Here is a 23,821-nt window from a genome sequence, read left to right as displayed (position 1 = left end):
ATTCAGCAAGGGGTCATTTGTGTAGATCCTACAAGGTTTTCCTCCAGAAAATAACAGCTGAAATAAAAAAATATTGAAAGTGAGCTGAAAACAACAGCCATTTTTCTCCACATTTTACTCTGTAAATTTTTCCTGCAATGTCAGATTTTTTAAAGCAATATACCGTTACGTATGCTGGACTTTTCCGGTTGCGAGGATATATAGGGCTTGTAGGTTCATCAAGATCCCTAGGTACCCAGAGCCAATAAATGAGGTGCACCTTGCAATGGGTTTTCATTCTATACCGGGTATACAGCAATTCATTTGCTGAAATATAAAGAGTGAAAAATAGGTACCAAGAAAACCTTTGTATTTCCAAAATGGGCATAAGATAAGGTGTTGAGGAGCAGTGGTTATTTGCACATCTCTGAATTTCGGGGTGCCCATACTAGCATGTGAATTACAGGGCATTTCTCAAATAGACGTCTTTTTTACACACTGTCTTACATTTGGAAGGAAAAAATGTAGAGAAAGACAAGGGGCAATAACACTTGTTTTGCAATTCTCTGCTCCCCCAAGTCTCCCGATAAAAATGGTACCTCACTTGTGTGGGTAGGCCTAGTGCCTGCGACAGGTTATGCCCCAAAACACAACGTGGACATATCACATTTTCCCAAAGAAAACAGACCTGTTTTTTGCAAGGTGCCTAGCTGTAGATTTTGGCCTCTAGCTCAGCCGGCACCTAGGGAAACCTAGCAAACCTTGGCATTTTTGAAAACTAGACACCTAGGGGAATCCAAGATGGGGTGACTTGTGGGGTTCTGACCAGGTTCTGTTACCCAGAATCCTTTGCAACCCTCAAAATGTGCCTAAAAAAACACTTTTTCCTCACATTTCGGTGACAGAAAGTTCTGGAATCTGAGAAAAGCCACACATTTTCTTCACCCAGCGTTCCCCCAAGTCTCCCGATAAAAATGATACCTCACTTGTGTGGGTACGCCTAGCACCCGCGACAGGTTATGCCCCAAAACACAACTTGGACACATCACATTTTCCCAAAGAAAACAGACCTGTTTTTTGCAAAGTGCCTAGCTGTGGATTTTGGCCTCTATCTCAGCCGGCACCTAGGGAAACCTAGCAAACTTTGGCATTTTTTAAAACTAGACACCTAGGGAAATCCAAGATGGGGTGACTTGTGCGACTCTGACCAGGTTCTGTTACACAGAATCCTTTGCAAACCTCAAAATGTGGCTATAAAAAAAACTTTTTCCTCACATTTCGGTGACAGAAAGTTCTGGAATCTGAGAGGGACCAAAAATTTCCTTCCACCCAGCGTTCCCCCAAGTCTCCCGATTTAAATGGTACCTCACTTGTGTTGGTAGGCCTAGCGCCCGCAACAGGTTATGCCCCAAAACAACGTGGACACATCACATTTTCCCAAAGAAAACAGACCTGTTTTTTGCAAAGTGCCTAGCTGTGGATTTCGGCCTCTAGCTCAGCCGGCACCTAGGGAAACCTAGCAAACCTTGGCATTTTTTAAAACTAGATACCTAGGGGAATCCAAGATGAGGGGACTTGTGGGGCTCTGACCAGGTTCTGTTACCCAGAATCCTTTGCAAACCTCAAAATTTGGCCAAACAAACACTTTTTCCTCACATTTCGGTGACAGAAAGTTCTGGAATCTGAGAGGAGCCACAAATTTCCTTACACCCAGTGTTCCCCCAAGTCTCCCGATAAAAATGATACCTCACTTGTGTGGGTAAGCCTAGTCCCCGCGACAGGAAATGCCCCAAAACACAACGTGGACACATCACATTTTTCCACAGAGAACAGAGGTATTTTTTGCAAAGTGCCTACCTGTAGTTTTTGGCCTTTAGCTCAGCCAGCACCTAGGGAAACCTACCAAACCTGTGCATTTTCTAAAACTAGAGACCTAGGGGAGTCCAAGATGGGGTGACTTGTGGGGCTCTCACCAAGTTCTATTACCCAGAATCCTTTGCAAACCTCATAATTTTGCACAAAAAAAACCTTTTTCCTCACATTTCGGTGACAGAAAGTTCTGGAATCTGGGAGGAGCCACAAATTTCCTTTCACCCAGCGTTCCCCCAAGTCCCCAGATACAAATTATACCTCACTTGTGTGGGTAGGCCTAATTCCCGCGATAGGAAATGCCCCAAAACACAACGTGGACACATCACTTTTTTCCACAGAAAACAGGTGTTTTTTGCAAAGTACCTACCTATGGATTTTGGCCTCTATCTCAGCCGGCACCCTACACAAGCCCACACACATTGCAGCATGTAAATGAGTCTGTGCCATGTACTTGTAACATAGACAGAGTGTGGCTAGCTACCTCCAGATCAACAGACCTGTTACACACTTCTCCAATATTGACTCATGGGTATGCCTTAAATATTTTTACATAGATTACGTAATTAAATTCCAGCAATAGCATGTGGTTAATTACATATCCAAGTGTCTGTCGACACTGTTTTATACTGATTGTTACCTAGATACACATCAACTCATACTTGATCCATGTAATCAGTGTGTGTATGCATGCTTTAGATCTCATATGTATGACTATATTGTGCTGTAACTTGCAGGTAATTGCTGGAAAAGCTTTAATGGGGACAATTCCTGGGGGAGATAGAATGGCTAACAATAGCAGTAGGTGGAACGTGAAATGGACTGTATGCTGAGAACACAGTGCATACATGATTGTGGTACTTGACTCATTGGCCTTATTCCTCACAAAATACTACACAGGTATGAACACCTGTCTGTTATAGTGCATTGGGTATATGAGGGCATAAGTCAGGCATGTAACAGTGTTGGCATGTGTGTAGTGGTGACAGGTCCTGCATCAACTCATACCTATTCTGTCTGCAGTGAGGTAGGAATCATCACAACCTGCGTGGACCTACCACACAAAACTGACCATACATTGCCATGTGGATGCCTACACTAGCAATGTGCATCAGACTGGCAGATTAACGTTCATCCCCTAAATCTTATGATCAAATCCAGTTTCGTGATAACATCTTTTATACCACCATGTCATTTTGGTGATTGCTTCTCTGTCACCACATCCCACAAGTCACAAATATGCAGTACTCCCAGCTGTCCTCTCATCCCCCCTCCCTACTTAATGGCAGCCGCTGCACGGTAGGAAGAGCTACCTCACTGACCTGGTCAGTGAACTGCTCTGCCTCCGCATAGCTCCACCACTAAGTGGAAGCCCGTCCTGATTTGAACTCTGACCCCGATCAGCAGTTTAAGGCCCTCCTCCACCCGCTTCTTCCTGCACCTCATCCCTGGTGCCTAGTGGGAGAGCTCTGCTCTTCTGCTGGGCTGCCCTCTGCCATTTTTCTCTTTTCTCCTCCTTTTTCTTAGTGTGCTGCCTTTGTGCTTTTTGCTCCTGCACTTTCCTCTTTCTTTGACTCTTTCTTTTTTCTCCTCCTTTTCTCTTTTAGTGTGCTGCCTTTTTTGCTTCTGCACTTCTTTTCCTCATTTTTCTTCTCACTCTTCGCATTCTCCCCACTGCTGCCACTGCGGCCGTGCTCCGTACTCTCTCGCTTTCTCCCTGATGCTGCTGCACGCACGGCCCACCCCCCTTTTTCGCACCGTTCCGGCTCCTGCCTCCCAGCTGTCCTCTCCTCCCCCCCTACTAAATGGCAGCTGCGCCGCTGGCGCACCAAAGGCACACCTAAGGCAAGCCCGTCAGTGCCCGTCTGCGACTAGCACCAGGACCCCTGGACCTCTCACCCTCCACCACTACACGCCAGCAGCACTCATCGCTCTCAGCCCGGGACATGACAACAATTGTAAGCATGCATCACCAAGCAACACCAAGGGACCCTTCACCTGTCGCCACTGCAGATTCACCAGTCTCCATCACTCAAGCCCACCCCGAGGACCCACAAAGCAGAACACAGTCTCAGATGTACCCTGATCATTACTCCCTCCATCCACAGGCATGGCATCGAACTCTGCAAACTCATCGACACCACAACCTCTCCTCAGCTCCAGACATCGCCATCGCCATCCCTGATGGCTACAAGATCATCCACAAAGACTGCACAAACCACCCCGGGGGAGACATCACCATCATCCACAAAGAGGCCCTACATCTCGCCATCAGCGCCGAAGACTGCACAACCAACATGGAACTCCTCCACTTTCTGATTGGAGCCAACCCTAACACCACTCTGCTGGCATCCTCATCTACAGGACACTGGGCCCCGCCCCTCTTTCTGCGACACCATTGCTGACCTAGCTACCACCCACACTCTTACATCCAAGGACTACATCCTACTGGGGTACCTCAACTTACACCGGGAAAACCCAAACGTTAACAACTCCACCACCCTGATCGAAAACCTCACCAACCTCGGGCTCAAGCAACTCGTCACCACACCCACTCACTCGGCCGGTCACATACTGGACCCCATTTTCTCCCCCAGAAACCACGTCTCCGTCAGCCACACCACCAAAATCCAAATGACCGACCACCGCTGCATTTACTTCACCTTCAACAAACCCATGAGTTGCCACCACACTCCCCAACTTCCTCCAAAAAATTGGAACAAGGTCACTGAAGCCCAGCTCCCCACAGGCCTCAATGCAGCACCCCCCCCAAGCCAACGACGACGTCAACACTGTCGCACACAACCTCCACAAGTGGATCACCGATTGCGCCAAAACCCTCGCACCCTCAAGACACCCCACTACCAAGGCATAGCCAAGAAAGCAAACTGGTTCGACTCTGTACTCAAAGAATCAACGTAGGTCTGCAGATGTCTAGAGAGGAAATGGCACACTGACAAGACCCCTGCAAATCACGAAACCTTCAAAAACACAGTCAAACTGCATCACCAGCTCATTAGGACCACCAAAAAACTCGCCCTGCAACAACGCATCAATAAAAACAACCACAACAGCAAGAAACTTTTTTCCGTCATCAAAGAGTTCACCAACCCCAACTCCAACTCCACTGACACCCAAACTCCGGCATACCATCAACCGCTCCTTCGAAACTGCCACATTCCCAGAGAGTTGGAAACACGCCGAAATCAAAGCTTTTCTGAAGAAACCCACCAGACCTCAAGAACTACAGGCCCATCTCCCTGTTCCCCTTTCCAGTCAAAGTCATCGAGAAAGCAGTCAACAAACAATTCACCGCCTTCTTGGAAGCCAACAACATCCTGGACCCCTCTAAGTCAGGATTCAGAAGCAACCTTAGCACCTAGACCGCCCTCCTCATTGCCACAGACGACATCCACACCCTCATCGACCGAGGCAAGACCGTCACTCTCATCCTCCTGGACCTTTCTGCCTCCTTTGACAGTCTCACACAACACGCTACACACACGTCTCCACGACGCAGGCATCCGAGACTCAGCTCTGCAATGGCTCTCCTCGTTCCTCACCTGTAGAACACAGAAGGTCTGACTCCCCCCCTTTCTCTCGGAAGCCACCAAGATCAGCTGCAGCGTCCCCCAAGTATCCTCGCTGAGTCCCACCCTCTTCAACCTCTACATGATCCCATCATCAGAAGCCACGCACTCAACATCGTCTCCTACGCCGACAACACCCAACTAATAGTCTCCCTCACCAACAACCCGACCACCGCCAAGAACAATCTCCACAAAAGAATGAAAGCAGTCGCCACCTGGATGAAAGACGTTGCCTCAAACTGAACTCAGACAAAACAGAGGCCAGAGCTTTGTTTTTTTCTAATGCATCATTAGTGAAATGGCCATTGCGTGAGTTACTCAAAACACATGGCTTCCGAACAACGCTCTTACTACTAAAGCATCATGTTGTCTACTAAAGTGTCACATTTCCTACTAAAGCATCAGATTTTCGACTAAAGCTTCACATTTCCTACTAAAACATTGTTTTCTTCAGACACGTCTCTAGTGAAATAGATAGGACATGAGTTACACACATCACATGACAATGTTTAATGTACAATGCATTTTTTTTTACACTTTGACGTTGATGTGTGGGCTCTGACCTACACTCCGTGCACAATCCATGATGGTATGGGCCAGTGCATTTGTTTTCCTTGATACAACTAGCCCTTTGTGTTTGGTACAGTATATAGATTAGTGCATTGCAGAGAAAACCTCCCAGAAATCACTTTTCTTGCTCAAATTCTATTGCTGACATGCTTGTAGACTTGGGATGTGTTGCATGTGTATGTTAACTGTGTGCATACAGTGCAAACACTAGGACAAGCAATCTATTGCTGTGATATACACAGACTTATTGTCAATTGCGCATATCTTGACATTATCAATATGAATTACAATTTGTATTATGGTTGCCTTGATGTAGGTATCTGCGTAGTGGCAGTAATATTAACCAATTTGTAGTATATGACTGTGACCATACTTGAGAATGTACTATCATGTGCATTACTGACAAAGGATGTGTAATAGGTGCAAAACACATTCAGAAATTGGCATACAGTGGGTACTTATCTACAGTGAATGTGGCACCCAGCTCACAGAGTGACTGTCTATATGTGTATGGTTTATTGCAAGGTCAATAGGTTACCTGGTCATATGTGCATGCATCATATAAAATGGCCAACAACCACCATGTGATGTACTGGCACACACACATTTGCTGTCAGGGCTTGGTCTCTGGCACTATATGTGTGGCACATGCACACTATACTTGCAGAAAAGGGTCAGCCAAAACTGTTAGCCATTATCTTGTTCTTCACAAGGCCTGTTTGAGTAGGCCTAACAAGATGTCTTCCAAGTAGGACTATGTTTAGCATTTTCATGCATCATAGTATTTGACAACAGAGAGGGCTTACATGAACTTAGAATGTGGATAGGCATTCACACCAGATTATCACTTGTGCAGTTATTGATGTGTCACGCTACTCTGACCTGGGATGCGTCAGGAGTTACATCACATGTAGTTCTACCTTGACATCTTTTTGTCTATTAGATTTGCTTTGTGTCTGGAACAAATTAGCATGCATGTATTAGATTAGATGTGTTTATAAAGCACAACAAATGCCCAACAGCGTCTTGGGGCTACCACCTAAACGGAGGAAGGAAAAAGGAGATTCAGTTGAACGTTGCGGTGGGCAGAGTAAACAATCAGGTTTTTAGAAATGTTCTATCTGTACGTGGGGATGGTTTCTCAAATGCCATGCCATATGATTCCAAAGCTGATAAGTAGCGTAGGACAAGCTTGCCCTAGGATGTATGGAGCTGTAGGAGTAAGAGTATTGTTTATTTCAGTTTAAGACAGAGCGACTCAGACACATCAATTTCTCAAGTGTAGCTGCATTGTGTCTAGATAGCCAATCCACCACCAGGCACAGGTTAGGATAGTCAGAGGACAATCAGGTCCCTATGCTGGCCTCAACGAGTATGAGGCAGTAAACATATGTAAGGACGTACAACACAAACACACACAGTCATTGCACACTGTTTTCATTTACACTCTATTTGGATTGAGGTAGGATGTCTGACAGTCAGTACACAGTTGCACCACACTTACTCATGACATGTGCACAATGTTCAACATTGCTACCTTTGTTTGGCTTGGGTATTCAACACACACATGCATTTGGTACATGTTGTTTATATACCAATGTTTTGAACCACATGGACCACATGATGGTGTCCTGGGTTATTAATAACAGCTAGCTACAGAACTTTGTGATGGGCCAAATTCAAATAGGTGTGATGTCAGTGTTTAGATGTTTACAGTAAAAGTTAAATGAAAGTCCTTACACAAAGGAAGTCTTCATTCATTTATTACATTTGTAAACACTCTTTCAAAACAGAAAGAACTTGGGTTTATAGCCATCCAACAGATTCAGGCTTCAATTTAAAAGTTCTGTACAGTGGTGTTCCTTCTCTGAGTAATAACAATTGTGCCTACATTTTCCCCCCTGTCCTCATCTTCATCATCATCCTCATCCACTGCTTCAACGATACTCAATGCTCATGGTGATTGATCACCCTACATTCAAGTACATGTCCGTTATGTGTACTGAATGACTCTTACACATCCCTACCACTATTGTACACTTTTGGTAACATTAGAATTGGTACATTTAAGTCCACATGTCTAGTTCTGTTCTCTTTGTCAGGTTGAAACATATGCATGGCCTGCTACTTTTGACATTGTCACAATGGGACAAACACATTTGGGCTGTAGCTCAGTGTGATACTTGTTTTGTAGGTCCATTGCCACTGTAGGTGACAGTATGTTGATCACAAACTGGGGTTTGTTGTCATCCACAGGTAGTCTGTCCCGGTATGAATCTGTTTCACATGCACACATACATGTGTCCCTGTGGAACAACTGATATTCTAGCTGCACTACCTACTAATGACGGAGCCTTCAAACTGTTTACTTCCTTTAGGAAGTGTAATCTGGTGAGTAAATGTGGTGCATTCTACACGTGTTCCCTGGTCTGGGATACATGATTACCTCACATACCATGGAAGTTGAATTTGGACATACAGCCATGGCAGCACTTCATTGTGCACAGTGTTGCAATACAGAATTTTCAAAGCGTTGTATTGCTCAGGCTTTTCCCATTATTGATAGACAGACGCAGTGGCTTAGCATGTCCCAGAACACATGTGACTTTCAAGTTTGCATTGCAGATGTTCCCAGATGACTGGTACAAGTATGAGGTACACCCATCTTACATATGCATTGTCTCAGGTGGCACACATGTATATGTCCTTTGGGTCATTCATCATTAGCTTTTATTAGGTCTGTCATGTACTTCAGATATACTTACCAACTAGTAGGCCATCCATAATGGCCATTCTGGAAACGCTCAATAAGGATGGAGTGCCGGAGGATGTATGTGTCATGCACACTCCCAGCGTATGCTGTCAGCACGTTTGTGAACATGCCCCAATAGTCCACAATGGCCTGGACATTCATGGAGAAGGTATGCTTCCAGCTCCTGTATAGATGGGATGTGACTGCAGTGGGAACCATTTGCGCATATGTGCAGTCCATGGCACCCAGAACATGTTGAAACCCGGCAATGGTATAGAAGCATTGCTTGTTCTCCAGCTGCAGTTGTTGTGTGTTGAAGAAGAGGAGGTTCTGCGATGTTAGGCAGAGGACGCCATCCAGGACAGAGGGTTAGAAAGCCAAGAAATATTGATGGGAGATACCTGCTACTTGGGCTGTTGTAATCTGGAATGACCCAGAGGACAACATGTGGAGGACAGCCATGAGCTTAACATGCAGAGGGATGCTAGTGGACTTACCAGTTGGTAGCTGGTGCCGTGGCACTATCTGGTGTAGTAGTTGGACAATACATTCCCTCCTGAGCCTGTAGTAAGTGATGACCTCATCCCTCCCAAGTTCAGTGAGGAAAGTCTGATGTAAATAAACATGCTTTCTTCTCCAGTGCTGCCTTTGTGGGGATGAGGAAGTGGGAGGTGTGGGTGTTTTGGGTGGTGAGGGTTGTGGTCTTCTCCATGTGGCTCCCAGCTGCAACATCAGAAGATTGATGTTGTAGTTGAGCTTGCCAGACTGTTCTGTCTAACTTATCTTTATATTGCAAAGCCAATGTGTCATTTCCTATGCTTGGGTTACTAAAGCGCAGAAAATGTGATGCATTTGGGCTTCCTCACGACACTTGCTGGCAATGCATTACTTTTCCATTAACTTGTAGATATCCCGTTGTCGCTTTTGCAGTGGAAATTATGCTGGAACGCCTATCTTGAATGGATCTTTATTTACGCTACGCAGCTGGTTCAGACCCAGGTACATTTAGACATAGGACAAATGAAAGTGATACATTGACCTAGATGTGTCTCCTTGTAAATGTGGAGCGCTGACTGTACCACCAATGCATCAAAAAGTTTGACGCATTGGTGGCGCAATCTCCTTGTAAATAAACCCCTGGTCCTGGAGAGATCCCATTAGTACAGTGGTTGAAACACATCAACAAGTGGTTGAAACACATCAATACCCCTTTCCAGAAGACTTGAGCACAAATAGCATTATCCGCACACTTGAGAAGATGAGGACATCACATTTGAAAATCGACCTTCGAGTGCATTTCGCAAAAATCCTTCCCCACTAATATAAAATATAGACTGCTAGTTAGAAAAGTCAATATATTTCAAATGGATTACTGAATATAACAATTGATAGGAATGTTAATGGAATTGTGTACACTAGTGAGAGACTCTTGTTTGATGCACTCTGGTGACTGTCTCATTGCTTTGATCATACAAAGGGATCTGATCTACTGAAGGTCAAAGATTTGATGATAAACAAATGTTTTCAGAATGATAAACATGGTGAACAGAGCTTTCCAACCTTGATTGAATAAAAATAACCTTTTATTCCACAAAAATATATATTTTTCACAATCACTTTATACTTAACTGATTCATTTGAATTCAACATGGGTTGTTTAATTGACCGAGCGTGGCTTTCTGTTTGCACATTACTTAATTTTGGTTTCATCCTTCCTTTGCTATACAAGAAACCGACCGCATTGGTTGCATCCACTTGTGCCTGAACATGCATATTTTAAATTGTGTATTGTTCTCTGTCTTAAAGAGTACTGACGCTACAGGATCTTCTCCTACTCTAGCCAGATTATTTTACAAGAAGCCACTGCTATGTCTGTTATTAAAGGATTTGGCATTGTGAAATGTGTGTGATGAAACTAAATCAATGCCATTTTTATAACTATTTTAGGCTTAGGTATTGTGTAATTACTGTTGTTTTGTACAGATAAGTCCTGACGAAGAAATTGGAAAACTGCAAAAAAACATTCTTTAACATTTTTTTTAGAATGCTGTGAAAAAGGATGGACATTATTAGCTGGAGTTTGTTTATATTTCTGCCAGGAGAAAATGCTAATATCTGAAAGTGAAAAACACTGTTTGTCAAAACAAGCATGGCTGATTGGCACTAGAATCCAAGATCCAGCAGTTAAGGTAAGGTTGTTGTATGAAAGAAAAATATAAGTCCTGTAGTCTGCCTATCATATAGCTATATATGCATACCTGTAGATGTTATGTAATAGTATAAAGCTTAGATAGAATGACTGTTACCCAATAGGTTGTCCCTAGTGCTCAAGGAATCAGAGGGAAAGCAGCTAGCTGTAAGTGAGACAATAAAGTCAGAACAATGAATGAGCTGATTTTTAAAGCACAAACAGCTGCCCCAGAAGCCAAATAACTCTCAACAATGTAGGAGCACAAAGTTACAGTGCAGTGAACAACCAAGACTTCAGCAACATACAAAAATGGTATAAATATGGAATTAATCATCGCTTCAGCTGCTAGGTAATATAATTACCTTTCTCCCCTTCTTTGCTGTTTAGACTTTGGCATTTTAAATAATAAGGCTTTAATTGATCTCAAGATTGCACTAAGAGGCTAATAACAAGACCTTTAGTAGAGTCCGCTGTGTGACCCAACACAAGAGCTTTGAATTGGATTCATTTCACTGTTGGTATCCAGTGCTGCTGACTGAAATGATGTGATACAGAGCAGATCCAGGATAATCTAAAAAACAGATATGCTACTGCATTTTGGATCACCTGTAATGGACTCAACAGAACTTCTGGAAGACCCCAAAACATTCTGGACATAATTAAGGGCCAGATGTACCAAAGGGTTTTATCCATTCTGTGTCTATGGGAAAATGTGTTCGTACATATGGCCCTGAGACATGAATGATGTATGCGCCTGAAGGGAAAGAGTGTTTTTTTTATAGCAACCAAAATTGAAAAATGCAAACGAGTAACTGCCAGCATCTAGGGACAAAAAGACGGCTCATTGTCAAATTTACCAGCCAAATATCTGGCAGATGGCTTTTTCAAAGAGGAATTATATTTTCTTGTTTTCAAATACCAGGAACAGAGGATGGTTCTGACGATATGTTAAGTAATTATTTATCACAGATTAAAAATATCAATCACTTTAACCAGTACACTTGGAGGACAGGGATCTAGCACCGAATCTGATTTGCAGATAACTATAGCAAGTTTAGATTGTTGAAGAGTGATAGGTTCAAAGTTAAGAATGGCGAAGTTAGATGGGGATACTGGGAACCAGGGGAATGCCCCAGAGGAAGTGGTCCAAGTGATAGGTTTAAATTCAGCTTGAATTTTTCTTACTGTCTTTCCGAAGAAATCCGAGTCATCATTGCATAGTTCTATTGAGGGTGTAATAGCCGAATTACAAGCTTTGGACTGTAGATAAAGTTTGGAAATTTTAAAAATCTCATGAGGCTTTTTGCAAGTGAATTAATGAGTAGGGTCAACAAAATCAGTTTGAGCTGTTCTAATAGATCTATAATAGCCTTTTCAGAATTGTTTCTATATTTCTTTATCTCTGGGCTAATAATTTTTGTGCCACTTACATTCAAGATTTTTCACTTTCTTTTCTCCTTAGCTAGAAGTGCTGAAAATCAAGCGGACATGTTCATTAGCTTATGGGGGGCCAAAGGGATTCTGGTTCCTATTTATCCATTAACTATACATCACCAGGTGGCTGGGTAATGATGTCAGGTGAACACCCATTATCACATTCAAATCCAACTGCATGTACCTCATCCAACCTTTGATGCTCTGAAAGGAAAGGTGGCCTCCAAATAACCTATAGGATCCAATAACAGCTCTTTTATTGAAAACACCTTTAAGCAAAGTGTAATTAATAGTCCACAACAACATTGTCCAATCTTCTGTCTTTTTACTTATAGTTGTCAAGTCTGAAGCAATCTCGTCAAAGTAATATCTTCATTCTGAATGGCAATATGAGATACACCTTGGTGGGTGGACAACTCTCCACTCAATTTCAAGAGATACACTTAAAAATATAAATAATTTATTTGGGGATATTACTTTCATGAGATTGCTTTAGGATAGGTGTAGTCAATTTTATTTGAGCAATGATGAAGATGAAGACATTATACTAGTAACAACAAAACACATGGGCCCTTATTTATTCTTTTTGGTGCAAAACTGCATTAACTCAGTTTTGCACCAAAAAACCTTTGCACCGGCTTGCACCATTTTTAGCACCAGCTGGGCACCATATTTATAGAATGGTGCAAGCCGTTGCAAAGGGTAGGCTAGCATAAAGAAAAATGACTTTTGGCCGGTTAGAGTCAAAATAAATGACCCTAACCAGATTAGCGTCATTTTTTGACGCTAAGGGCCATACTTATACTCTGTTTGCACCGAATTAGCGTCATTTTTTTTACCAAAGTATACATATGGAGTTAGTTTTGCACCGAATTAGAGTAAAAAACATGAATCTAATTAGGTGCAAACAGAGTATAAATATGCCCCATGTTGTCTAGAGCCTTGAAGACAATAATTCAAAAACCACAAGATTGGACAATGTTGTTGTGGACTATTAATTACAGAATGCTCAAAGGTGTAAGTTATCCATTGCATTCTGAAACCATTGATTCACTGAATCTACCTCAATGTAGTAAAAAAACTAAGTTAGGCAAAGTAAATTCTAGCTCTTTCAATAAACTTGGGTTATTGATTGAGGGAGAGGTGAAACAAAGACAACCTTTGCAGGATGAACTTCAAAAGTCACTAAATTAGCCATTGCTTAATCCAGTGGTAGCTTGGCACAAAAACAGTCAGACTTAATTTAGAGACAAAGGGGGTGATTCTGACCGCGGCGGTCGGCGCCCGCCAAGCGGTTCCCGCCGAAAGACCGCTCCGCGGTCAAATGACCGCTGCGGTCATTCTGGCTCAGCGGGAAAGCCCCATCAACAAGGAAGCCAGCTCAGAATTGAGCCGGCGGAGTTGAAGGGGTGCGACGGGTGCAGTGGCACCCGTCGCGATTTTCACTGTCTGCACAGCAGACAGTGAAAATCTTTGTGGGGCCCTCTTACGGGGGCCCCTCGACACCCCATACCGCCATCCTGTTCCTGGCGGGCGAACCGCCAGGAACAGGATGGCGGTATGGGGTGTCAGAATCCCTATGGCGGATTCCCATGGGCAGCGGAAAGTCGGCGGTACACCGCCGGCTTTCCGCTTCTGGCCGCGGCTGTACCGCCGCGGTCAGAATGCCCGGCGGAGCACCGCCAGCCTGTTGGCGGTGCTACCGCCAACCTCCGCCCTGGCGGTAATTACCGCCAGGGTCAGAATGACCCCCAAAATGTAAAGTATTTATGCAGCACACAAACAGTGATCGCAGACAATGTAGTAAAATACAGTTCATTTTAATAAATAGAATGAAACCAAAATGACAAAAGTTAGTAGAACTGTAGGTATGCAGTTGTAATGTTTTAGGTAGGTATAACGCCTAAAAACACAAAGCGCTACTAGAGGCCATCTGGTCATGCTAGACCGGGGGAAAGTCACAAGTTCAGTCTGACCGCGATGGAGCCAAGGATGGATGTTTTGTCCTGCTGAAAAAGTTTCCTTCTCAAAGTCTGGTGCGAAGAGTACAGAACTTGTCCTTTACTTGTAGAGGAGTGTGGTCTGATGCCAGCCAAGGGTCCACTTCCAGGGGCGGTATCTCTTGAGGATCTGGGACTCATGGTAGCTGAGGCCTGCAGGGTTCAGGCAGGTCCAGTTGCAGGTTCATTTGCAGAGGGTCAGCTGGGCAGTTGCAGGGAGCCCTCTGGAGCTTGTTGTGTTCCTGTAGCCCAGAACATAAGTTTAGCCAACTGGCCCTTGGAGTCACTCAGGTAGCCTGGGGTGAAGGGCAGAGAACAAGGCAATCCTCAAGCATCAGGGCAGTCCTCTAGAAAACAAGGCAGGCCTCAAGCATCAGGGCAGTCCTCTAGAAAACAAGGCAGGCCTCAAGCAGCAGGGCAGTCCTCTTGGGAACAAGGCAGTCCTACCTCTGTAATGTTCGCAGGTCCAGGAGTGTACTGAAGAGTTGGTCAGAGGGTTCAATATTCACACCAGGTGCCAGCTTTTTAAGTGGTGGAATCTTTTAAGGTACCCCCACATCTAGTTCTGGAAAGTCCTTTCCTTTCCCTGCCAAGGCCCCAAGAAAACTAGGGCCACACAAGACTAGTGTTTGGATTCTTTATGTATCTAGTAGGCAGTTCCTCTGAAGTGCAAGTGGGTTAGGAAACAGCTCCTCTCCTACCCATCCTGACAGGATAGCCTTTTCCCAGGTAGACCAAGGTCCACTTTCTGGGCCCAGTACATATTCTCAATGGGGGAGCCATTAACAAACCCAAACAGCTGGACACTCTTAGAAGGTCTCAGGAAGTGTTGTGCATGAACATGCCAACTTTCTAAAATCTGTAATTTTATAAATTGTAATCTAAAATCTGACTTAAGCTTTAAAGAGAATTTTACATTACAATTCATTTGAGTACAAGTTGGACATCCCTATCTGCTCCTGTTAGATCTGGCATCCTTGAAGTGGTCTCCCCTGTCTTTTTCAGCTCTGCTACCCATGTTTTAACTATATGCTGGACTTTGTCTTTGCTGGTTTTGGTACTCTGAGCACTTTAACACTGATGACCAGTGCTAATGTGCAAGTGTTCTCTGTGTAAACGGTATGTGTAATTGGCTTTTCCATGACTGGCATTTGTGATTTACTAGTAATCCCTCGTAAAGTGCACTAGAGGTACCCAGGGCCTGTAAATCAAATGCTACTAGTAGGCCTGCAGCACTGATTGTGCCACCCACATGAGTAGTCCTGTAAACATAGCTCAGACCTGCCACTGCAGTGTCTGTGTGTGCAGTTTTAAACTGCCAATTCGACCTGGCAAGTGTACCCACTTGCCAGACCCAAACCTTCCCTTTTTGTACATATAAGGCACCCCTAAGGTAGGCCCTAGGTAGCCCCATAGGCAGGGTGCAGTGTATGTTAAAGGTGGGACATGTACCAATGTGTTTTACATGTCCTGACAGTGAAATACTGCCAAATTCGTTTTTTTACTGTTGCAAGGCCTGTCTCTCTCATAGGTTAACATGGGGACTGTGTTTAAATATCTTTTAAGTGAATTTTCCCACTGGGAGCAGATAAAGATGTGGAGTTTGGGGTCTCTGAACTCACAATTTAAAAATACATCTTTTGGTAAAGTTGGTTTTTAGATTGTCGGTTAGAAAATGCCACTTTTAGAAAGTGGGCATTTTTTAGTTTAACCATTCTATGCCTCTGCCTGCTTGTGTATTCCACATCTGGGTCAGACTGATAGTTGAGTTGTTGTGAATTCCTTCAAGACAATGACATAAAGGGAGCTGGGGTGTAGCCTGCATATCCTGATGAGTATTCTGGGCTCGAGTGGGGAGGGAGGAGCTGACACTTACACTTGAAAGGGCTGTGCCTGCCCTCACACAATGCAGTCTCCAACCCCCTGGTGTGTGTCTGGGGCCTGGCCTGGGCACTGTAGGATCTTGTGAACAACAGAGACTTTCCTTTGAAGTTTGCCTACTTCAAAGGCAGAAAGGGTTATAATTAGTGAACCCAAAACCCCAGACTTTTAGATTACATCTGGATGCAAGAGGAACCTCTACCAAGGAGAAGAGCTGAAGAGATAGAGGAGGAGTACTGCCCCTTTGCATGTGACTGTGCTTTGCTGGGTTGGCCTGTAGTTGCTGCTTCTCCCTGAAAGAGGACAAAGGCTGGACTTTGTGGTATATTCCTACTTGTGAAGTGTCTCCAAAGTCTTGGACTGAGCTTGCCTCCTGTTTTGAAGTCTCAGGTCCATCAAATACTTCCTCTGCAAACACCTGGACTCTCTGCTAAGGCTTCTACCCTACCAAGTGGTGTGCACTCCAGTACCTGGGCCCTTGAAAGGTGATGCATTGTGGCTGGGAAATCAACACATCACCTGCATCGCGGCTGGACAAACAACGCAACACCCGCTTGCAGCTGCGGAAATAGACGCACTCCCCGCGTAGTGTGGTTCCCCATCACCGTTCAGCCATATTTCGCATATTTCGCACACATTGTCGCTGAGTGTCAAAATCAACGTGAACATGCCCGGATTTCAAGGTGCCCGTCCAGAAATTGATGCATCCACGCATGGCCTCACTTGGGAGTGAGAAATCGACACATTGCTGACTTTTCCGATGCACGCTCGCCTGTGTGGCTTTATTTTTGACGTAAACCAAGTACTTTGTGTAACATCAACGCATCCATTGTTTTCTATGGAGTAAGACTGTTTTTAATTTAAAACATCAGAACTTTTCTTGTGTATATTGGATTTTTGTTGTTTTGGTCTTGTTTGATTTAGATAAATATTGTCTATTTTTCTAAACTCTTGTGGTGACCATTTTGCAGTGTTGTCTCTGTATGACTGTGTGTTTTGGTACAAATACTTTACACATTGCCTTTGAGATAAGCCTGGCCAAGCTACCAAGGAGTGAGCAGGGGTTGTATTAGGAGTGTAACTACCTTACCCTGACTAGAGTGAGGGTTCCTGCTTGGGCAGAGTGCAAACTGACTGCCAACCAGAGACCCCATTTCTAACAGCTCCGAATTAAGGCCAATATTTATACTTTTTAGCGCCGCATTTGCGCAGCTTTTTGACGCAAAAATGGGGCAAACTTACAAAATACAATTGTATTTTGCAAGTTTGCTCCACTTTTGCATCAAAAAGCGGCACAAATGAGGAGCTAAAAAAGTATAAATATGGGCCTAAAAGTCAGAAATTATTAATTGTAAAAAGAAAACTCAATGTCATCCACTGAGAGAGATAGGTTTTGCAGTGAAAAGCAAATGTATACGTTTTTCTCTACCAGGACATGTAAAAACATAGAAACACCTGCCACACTTTTTAAATACAATGTGCCCTACCCTGTGGGTTGTTTAGGGACAACGCCAGAGGTGGCGTATATGTATTAAAAAGAAAGGTTTAGGTCTGGAAAAAGGTTTATTTTTCCTGGTCGAATTTGCAGTTTTAAACTCCACTACAGACTGCAAAGGCAGGCCTAAGACATATTTTATATTTTAAAGTGCTACTTTAGTAGGTGGCACAATGATTGCTACAGGTCAAGTAGTAGCATTCAATTTACACGTCCTGGGTACATACAGTATGATGTACTAGGGACTTAAAAGTAAATTAAATGTGCAAATCAGGTGCAGGCTAATTTTTCCATGTTTTTAGGAGAAAGCATGTGATAGCACTGGTAAGCAATCCTAATGCCAACATAAACAAATGCGGAAATAGGGTGTCTGAAGGCAAAAGGTTTTGGGGGCGACCCTGCAGAGAGGTCCAAGTTCAATAATCTTGTTCCTTGATCTGCCCTTACTTGCGACTAGCATATGGGATGGGAAGGGTAGAATGTTTGCAAAACCTAGAGTTTACCCAACTAAAATGTACAGCAAAATGATTGGTCCATATAAAAGGAACTAGTTGTTGCATAAACAATGACAAATTGTTGCAGCTAAATCAAGTTTACATCCAGCCTCATATGTATCATAGTAAAATAATTGTAATAAGTACTGAAACAATGTCTAAAAAGTTCTTGCATCTGAGAATCAGCCTGTATATCAACATGCAGGTTCAAATCGCTAAGGACAGTAAAGCTGGAAAAGTGAGGTGAATAATGTGCAAGAACAGCGTTGGGAGAGTTAATAATAGAAGTACCCAGTCCTGGAGGCCTATAAATTAAAGATCCCGCAAACAAGGTATTGTGTGCGTACTAATACAAAAATCAAGTCCTTCCACATCTACAAGGAGGGAGTGGAAAAGTAATGCACTGACAGAAGTCTATAAAAATAAAGGCTGACACTGTCAAACTGCATAATGTTGTACCCATGTGGGACAGCCATAGCTATGCCTGGGCTCAAAGAGAAATTGGTCAATGCCTCCATAAGAAAGACCAAATTAATTATTGAATCACTAACTAGGTCAGCAATGCCTAATGGATGTTAAGCAAGAGAACATGCATTGATAACACAGTCTTTGAAATCATCTGGAAGTTTAGCGAGAACCTTATGTTTTTTATCCCTAATGAGGTTGAATTTAGTTGGTGAGGCAAAGGCCATGATCATCTTACTACAGTAAATGCAGGAGACAGGACCAGAAAGGTTTGTACCTCCGAGTCAGCCTTTCACTATGCTTTGCTACCCCAACTCTTGAGTTCATCAGAGGTGTAAACCAGTCTTGTAGCATCTCAGTTAAAAAAAATGGGTAAAATGGCTGGTGCTGGCTGAGGAAGGGATGTGGATGGGTGAAGAAGGGTGAACATTTAGCTCTCTTTTAAAGAGTCAAGTGCATCACTGTGACCATAAACAACTAGAACGCCCAAAACCCAAATGCCACCCTCCTGTGTTTTGAGGGAGGACAAATGTCTGCAAGCCACCTGAGCCCTCTCCCATAACAGAGCCTGGACAGGAGAGTTAAAGTGCTTATACAGAAGGGGGAACTGGTTTAGTTAAAAAAAAAAATACATCAATTTCAAACAGCTCAATTTTAAAACAGAGAACCACATAATCATTTAGTATGTGTGGCAAAGTAAAGCAGGGTAAAACAAGTGACAGAACATAACTGATCCTCCTAACAAGGTTAAAAATTCACTGTGAAAACTGCAAAGTGTCCTAAAGTACAAATAAAGTAATAGAGTTATCACAGTTGAATAACTAAGCTATCGGAGAGGAAAGGCAAGTTTATTGGCTCTCCCAAAGATAAATCACTTTCAATAACTCATTCTAAAAAATAAAATGAGCAGCTGCCCTGGTGAGTATGAGACAATTTTGAAAGATGGTGGTCAGCCCTGGCTGAACCTACAGTACACTTTCGATGGTATGATATGATCCTTTATGTAGGACAGAATGGTATTTTAAAATATGAGGTGACAAAAGCACGCTGCTTTGAACACAGCACATTTGGCTGTAAGGAGTCAGTGAGCAGCTTGAGGCTCAAGGTGGTTGGAAATGAGGATCTTGCTGGACATGCCTTTATTAAGGCAAAAAATCTTACCTCAAAAGCTGCACCAATTTCCACACCCTGACCAGAAACCTCTATTCAGCTGGCCTCCTTTTCCCCACTTCTCCCACGTGTGCAAACCAAGACTAAAGAGACATATATCAATATCATTTGTATTCTCCTACTAGTCCTCCCCTGATACCGCTCACATATGTTGCTGAATATCACAGAATGGAAAGTTTTAACCCTTATCCTTATTGCACTAAAACATAGGACCAGATTCACAAATATTGGTGTATGAGTAGGTGTCACTTACTCCTGCAGCATTTGTAACTTACTCACAAATATTAGGAGGAAACCAGAACTGCTGGTAAATTCCACATGGCTTACTCCTGAAATTCAGGAGTACTATGAAGGTAAGTCATGGAAAAATTCTTGTGATTTAGGGACATATTTACATTCTTGCATCGTCTTCACCAAGGGCTAGATATACAAACAGTTTTAGACGTTGCAAATCCTGAGTCCCATTATATGTGTGAATATTCAGCTGCTAAAAAGGTTTTCTCTATGTATCCAACCCTGTTTAGAAGTCTGTAAAGTATTACTTCTTTTACAGTATTACAGTTTGGATAGGGATGTTGAGGGTGTCAATTCCAAATTGTGTTTCTTATCCATGTGCATTAATAGTTACCAATCATAAATCAGATTGCAAGCTACTGAAAAAAGACTGTGAGAAAGAAATTGTGTTGTTGGTTGACTGGGGTTAGCACTCTGGTCAAGCAACAGCTGCAATCCCTTGCAGGGTAAACCACAAAAAGTCAATACATTAACATGTGCTTAACCCTGGGTAGTTTGACACAAAAAGCAGTTAGGCTTAACTTAGAGGCAATGTGTAAAGTTTTTATGCAGAACACAAACAGCAATAAACTGAAACACATCACAAGAAAATCCCAAACAAAACGAAAAAACGACAAAAATCCAATCACTGCAACAGAGTCATGCATTTTTAAAGTTTTTAGTGAAAACTAACACCTGAAAGATCAAAGCGCCAACTGTGGACACCTAGTTGTGCGAGACAGGGTTAAAGTAAAGGAATATGGCTGATCGCGCTGGAGCACAGTTCGAATACAAGAAGTAAATTGGGCCCATCAGTTCTTACCTTTGTACTTAGAACAATTCTTGAGAAAAATGTTTTGAGAAGGTAACATTCAGCATGGCAAGGCTGCAGGTGGTGTCTGAACATGGAGCGTCGTCGTCAGATAGCCTTGGGTAAAGCTGCGGTGAAGATTTGTTAGTTCAGACCTAAAGCGTGATTTAGATCATGATGGAGGGCAATACTCCACCACAAACGTGACAGATATCCCATCCACTGTTATACAATCCCATTATATCCTATGGAGATCATAATTCAGCGAACTGGATGTCTCCCACGTTCATGACAGAGTATTCCATCCACGAGATCTAAATCAGACCCAAAGTCTCTGAAATGGAAGTCAGAAATCTCCTGCGGCACGAGGTAGAGGGCTTTAGCCAAAGACAGTTCCATGAGGATGGCTGTCCTTTGGTGAAGGACCATTAAAATGGAATGGCTCCTGCAGAGAAGAAGGTAGCAGGAGATGCTGCAAAGTCAATCCAGCCAGCAATGCGCCTCAGGTAGATAGATGAACAAGTTGGTCCCAGTCTCCTACTGGTTCTCAGGGCAGTTTTTAGCCAAATATTATCTGTCCCCATTTTTGGATTTTGGCTATCTGGGCACCTATAGCATCACTTTCAAGGCTTCAAGATTGGATGGGCACTCACAGAGGCTGGATCCAGGCATGGGTTTAAGATGGAGGCAGCCTTTTGTGTCTCTGTGGCTCTAAACAGTAGTCCAGCAAACTGGCCCTTGTGAGCCACTCTGGAGGTCCTGGGACAGTTGAAGTTCCAGTGCTTGCCCCCCGGCAGAAGATAGCAGAGTAGCAGGAGAAACAGGGAAGCAATCCAGCAGGGTGCACGTCTTCCAGTGCAGCAGTCCAGCAGAGGGACAGTCCTTTCAGCATCACAGCAGTCCTTGTTCCTGGCAGAGTATCCACAGGTCCAGAAGTGTGCAGAAGAGTTACTGTCTAAGTTCCTAATTTAAACCCTGGTACACTGGCTCTACAAAATGGGAAAGGCTTCTAGGTAGTGGCTTTGAAGTGTGTATTTCCTCATGGTGTTTGAGTGGCTTTGAAGTGTGTGTTTCCTCATGGTGTTTGAGTGGCTTTGAAGTGTGTATTACTTTGTGGTATTTCCTGACCCTCCCCCCCAGCTCTGGCTCTAAGCTGGTTGGAGTAACAATACAGGGACTCTAGGCCCTTTGTGTAAAGGCAGAACCCAGGCTATTCAGTTGTAAGTGGGGCTGTGCTCAGCTCCACACTCCCAACCTGCAAGCAGGTGGCCCATTGAGGCACACCTAATCTCCCTATTGTTTCACTGTCACGAGGAATTGAAAACGTTTAACCGTCAGTTACATCCAATCAAATGACCCAAGGCAGACTGCAGACACAAAGGGCTAATGGTAGGAAAATGGCAACTTCCTAAAAGTGGCACTTTCAAAATTGCAATGAAAAATCTGACATTAAAGATGGTTTATAATTGCAATTTCATAGACACAAAACATGACATAGCTACCAGCTCCCAATTGGAAATTATGGCTTATTAAATGTAATAAGGAACCCCAATGTTATCCTAAGGGAGGCTTAGGCATCACAGTAGTAAAATCAAATTGGGAGTGTTTTACCACCACGATATTCAAAGCTTGAATGTACATGTGAGTTCTTTTAATTACACAGCACCCTGCCCTGTGGGCTACCTAGACCTTACCTTAGGGGTGTTTGATAGGTCATATAAGGGAGGTTCAAGACTTGGCAAGGGGGTTTAAATGCCAACTTGAAATGGCAGTTTAAAACTGCATTCAGGCTGCAATGGCAGACCTGGAACATGTTTAAAGATACTACCTAAGTGGGTGCTACAATAAGTGCTGCAGGCCCACTAGTAACATTTAGGCCCTCATTATGAACATGGCGGTAGACACCGTACTGGCGGTGGTGGCGGTAACAACCACTAACAGACTTGCGGTCCGAACTGCCAAATAATGAACCAACTTAAACAAAGGCATCATGAAAACCACTCACTGCCAGCAGAGGAGTGCCGACAATGACAGCAGAGCCCGCCCACAGGCCAACGGAATGGCCCTACCCGCCCATCAAATAATGAAGCACTAGACCGCCATCAGTTCCGGGGCAGGAACCACCGCCACACAATGCCAGGCGGAAACAAACCAAATATAAGGAAACACTCACGGAAGGCTCACACAACACGCCAAAGCAGACATGGATAGAGAGTTGCAGATCATGCCAGCACTGCTCCTTGCCATATACCTTAACGACCGAGACCGCAGACGAAGACGATGACGGTAAGTACCGCAACCTACTAACAAAGGGAAGAAAGGGCACAGTTACATACCCACCCACTCCACACACCCTGCAACGCTCCCCCAACCCTTCACAGCAGCACAAGCCATACACCCCACAGCGAGAGGTACTTACCCGACACAAGGCAAATCTACCCTGCCCAAAGTACACACATGTGCTCAATTTACAACTGGGAGGGTGGGCTTAGATTTACGTTTGGAAGGTGGAGGGGGCTTGGGTTTTGTGCTTGCAGCTGGTGGAGCGGACTTGGCCTGGGGTGCAGCAGATGTTCCTGGGCCTGCACAGGGTCTCTTCCTCACAGGGGAGGTAGCACAGGAATGGGAAGGGCAGACAGGGACGGGCTGTGATGTGGGAGGAGTGGACAGGGCAAAGAGGTGGGCATGTTTAGGGACAAAACGCGATGGGCTAGTGGGTTCAAATAGGTCTACACGGGATAGGAAAAGTTTCTTAGGTGCAAATGGGGGGGACGTGTGGGGGAAGGTGTGGGAGTGGAGGTGGAGGGAGTGGCTGTAGGAGATGTAGGTGTGCGTGACGTGGGTGCA

General features: G+C 43.9%; 1 protein-coding gene across 2 annotated transcripts in view; it reads left to right on the top strand.

The window, feature by feature from the left end:
- The window catches only part of LOC138296275 (B-cell differentiation antigen CD72-like), a 383,066-nt gene that overhangs the window by 83,245 nt on the left and 276,000 nt on the right, over positions 1-23,821 (top strand). For both annotated transcript variants that reach the window (XM_069235260.1, XM_069235250.1), the window contains exon 5: positions 10,804-10,949. In XM_069235260.1, coding sequence (XP_069091361.1) covers positions 10,804-10,949 — 146 coding nt within the window. The remainder of the gene's footprint in view (positions 1-10,803; positions 10,950-23,821) is intronic.

The sequence above is a fragment of the Pleurodeles waltl genome, chromosome 1_2, assembly GCF_031143425.1.
Source record: "Pleurodeles waltl isolate 20211129_DDA chromosome 1_2, aPleWal1.hap1.20221129, whole genome shotgun sequence".
NCBI lineage: Eukaryota > Metazoa > Chordata > Amphibia > Caudata > Salamandridae > Pleurodeles > Pleurodeles waltl.
Note: the sequence above shows the minus strand (reverse complement) of the source record. Positions and strands in the feature narration are given on the sequence as shown.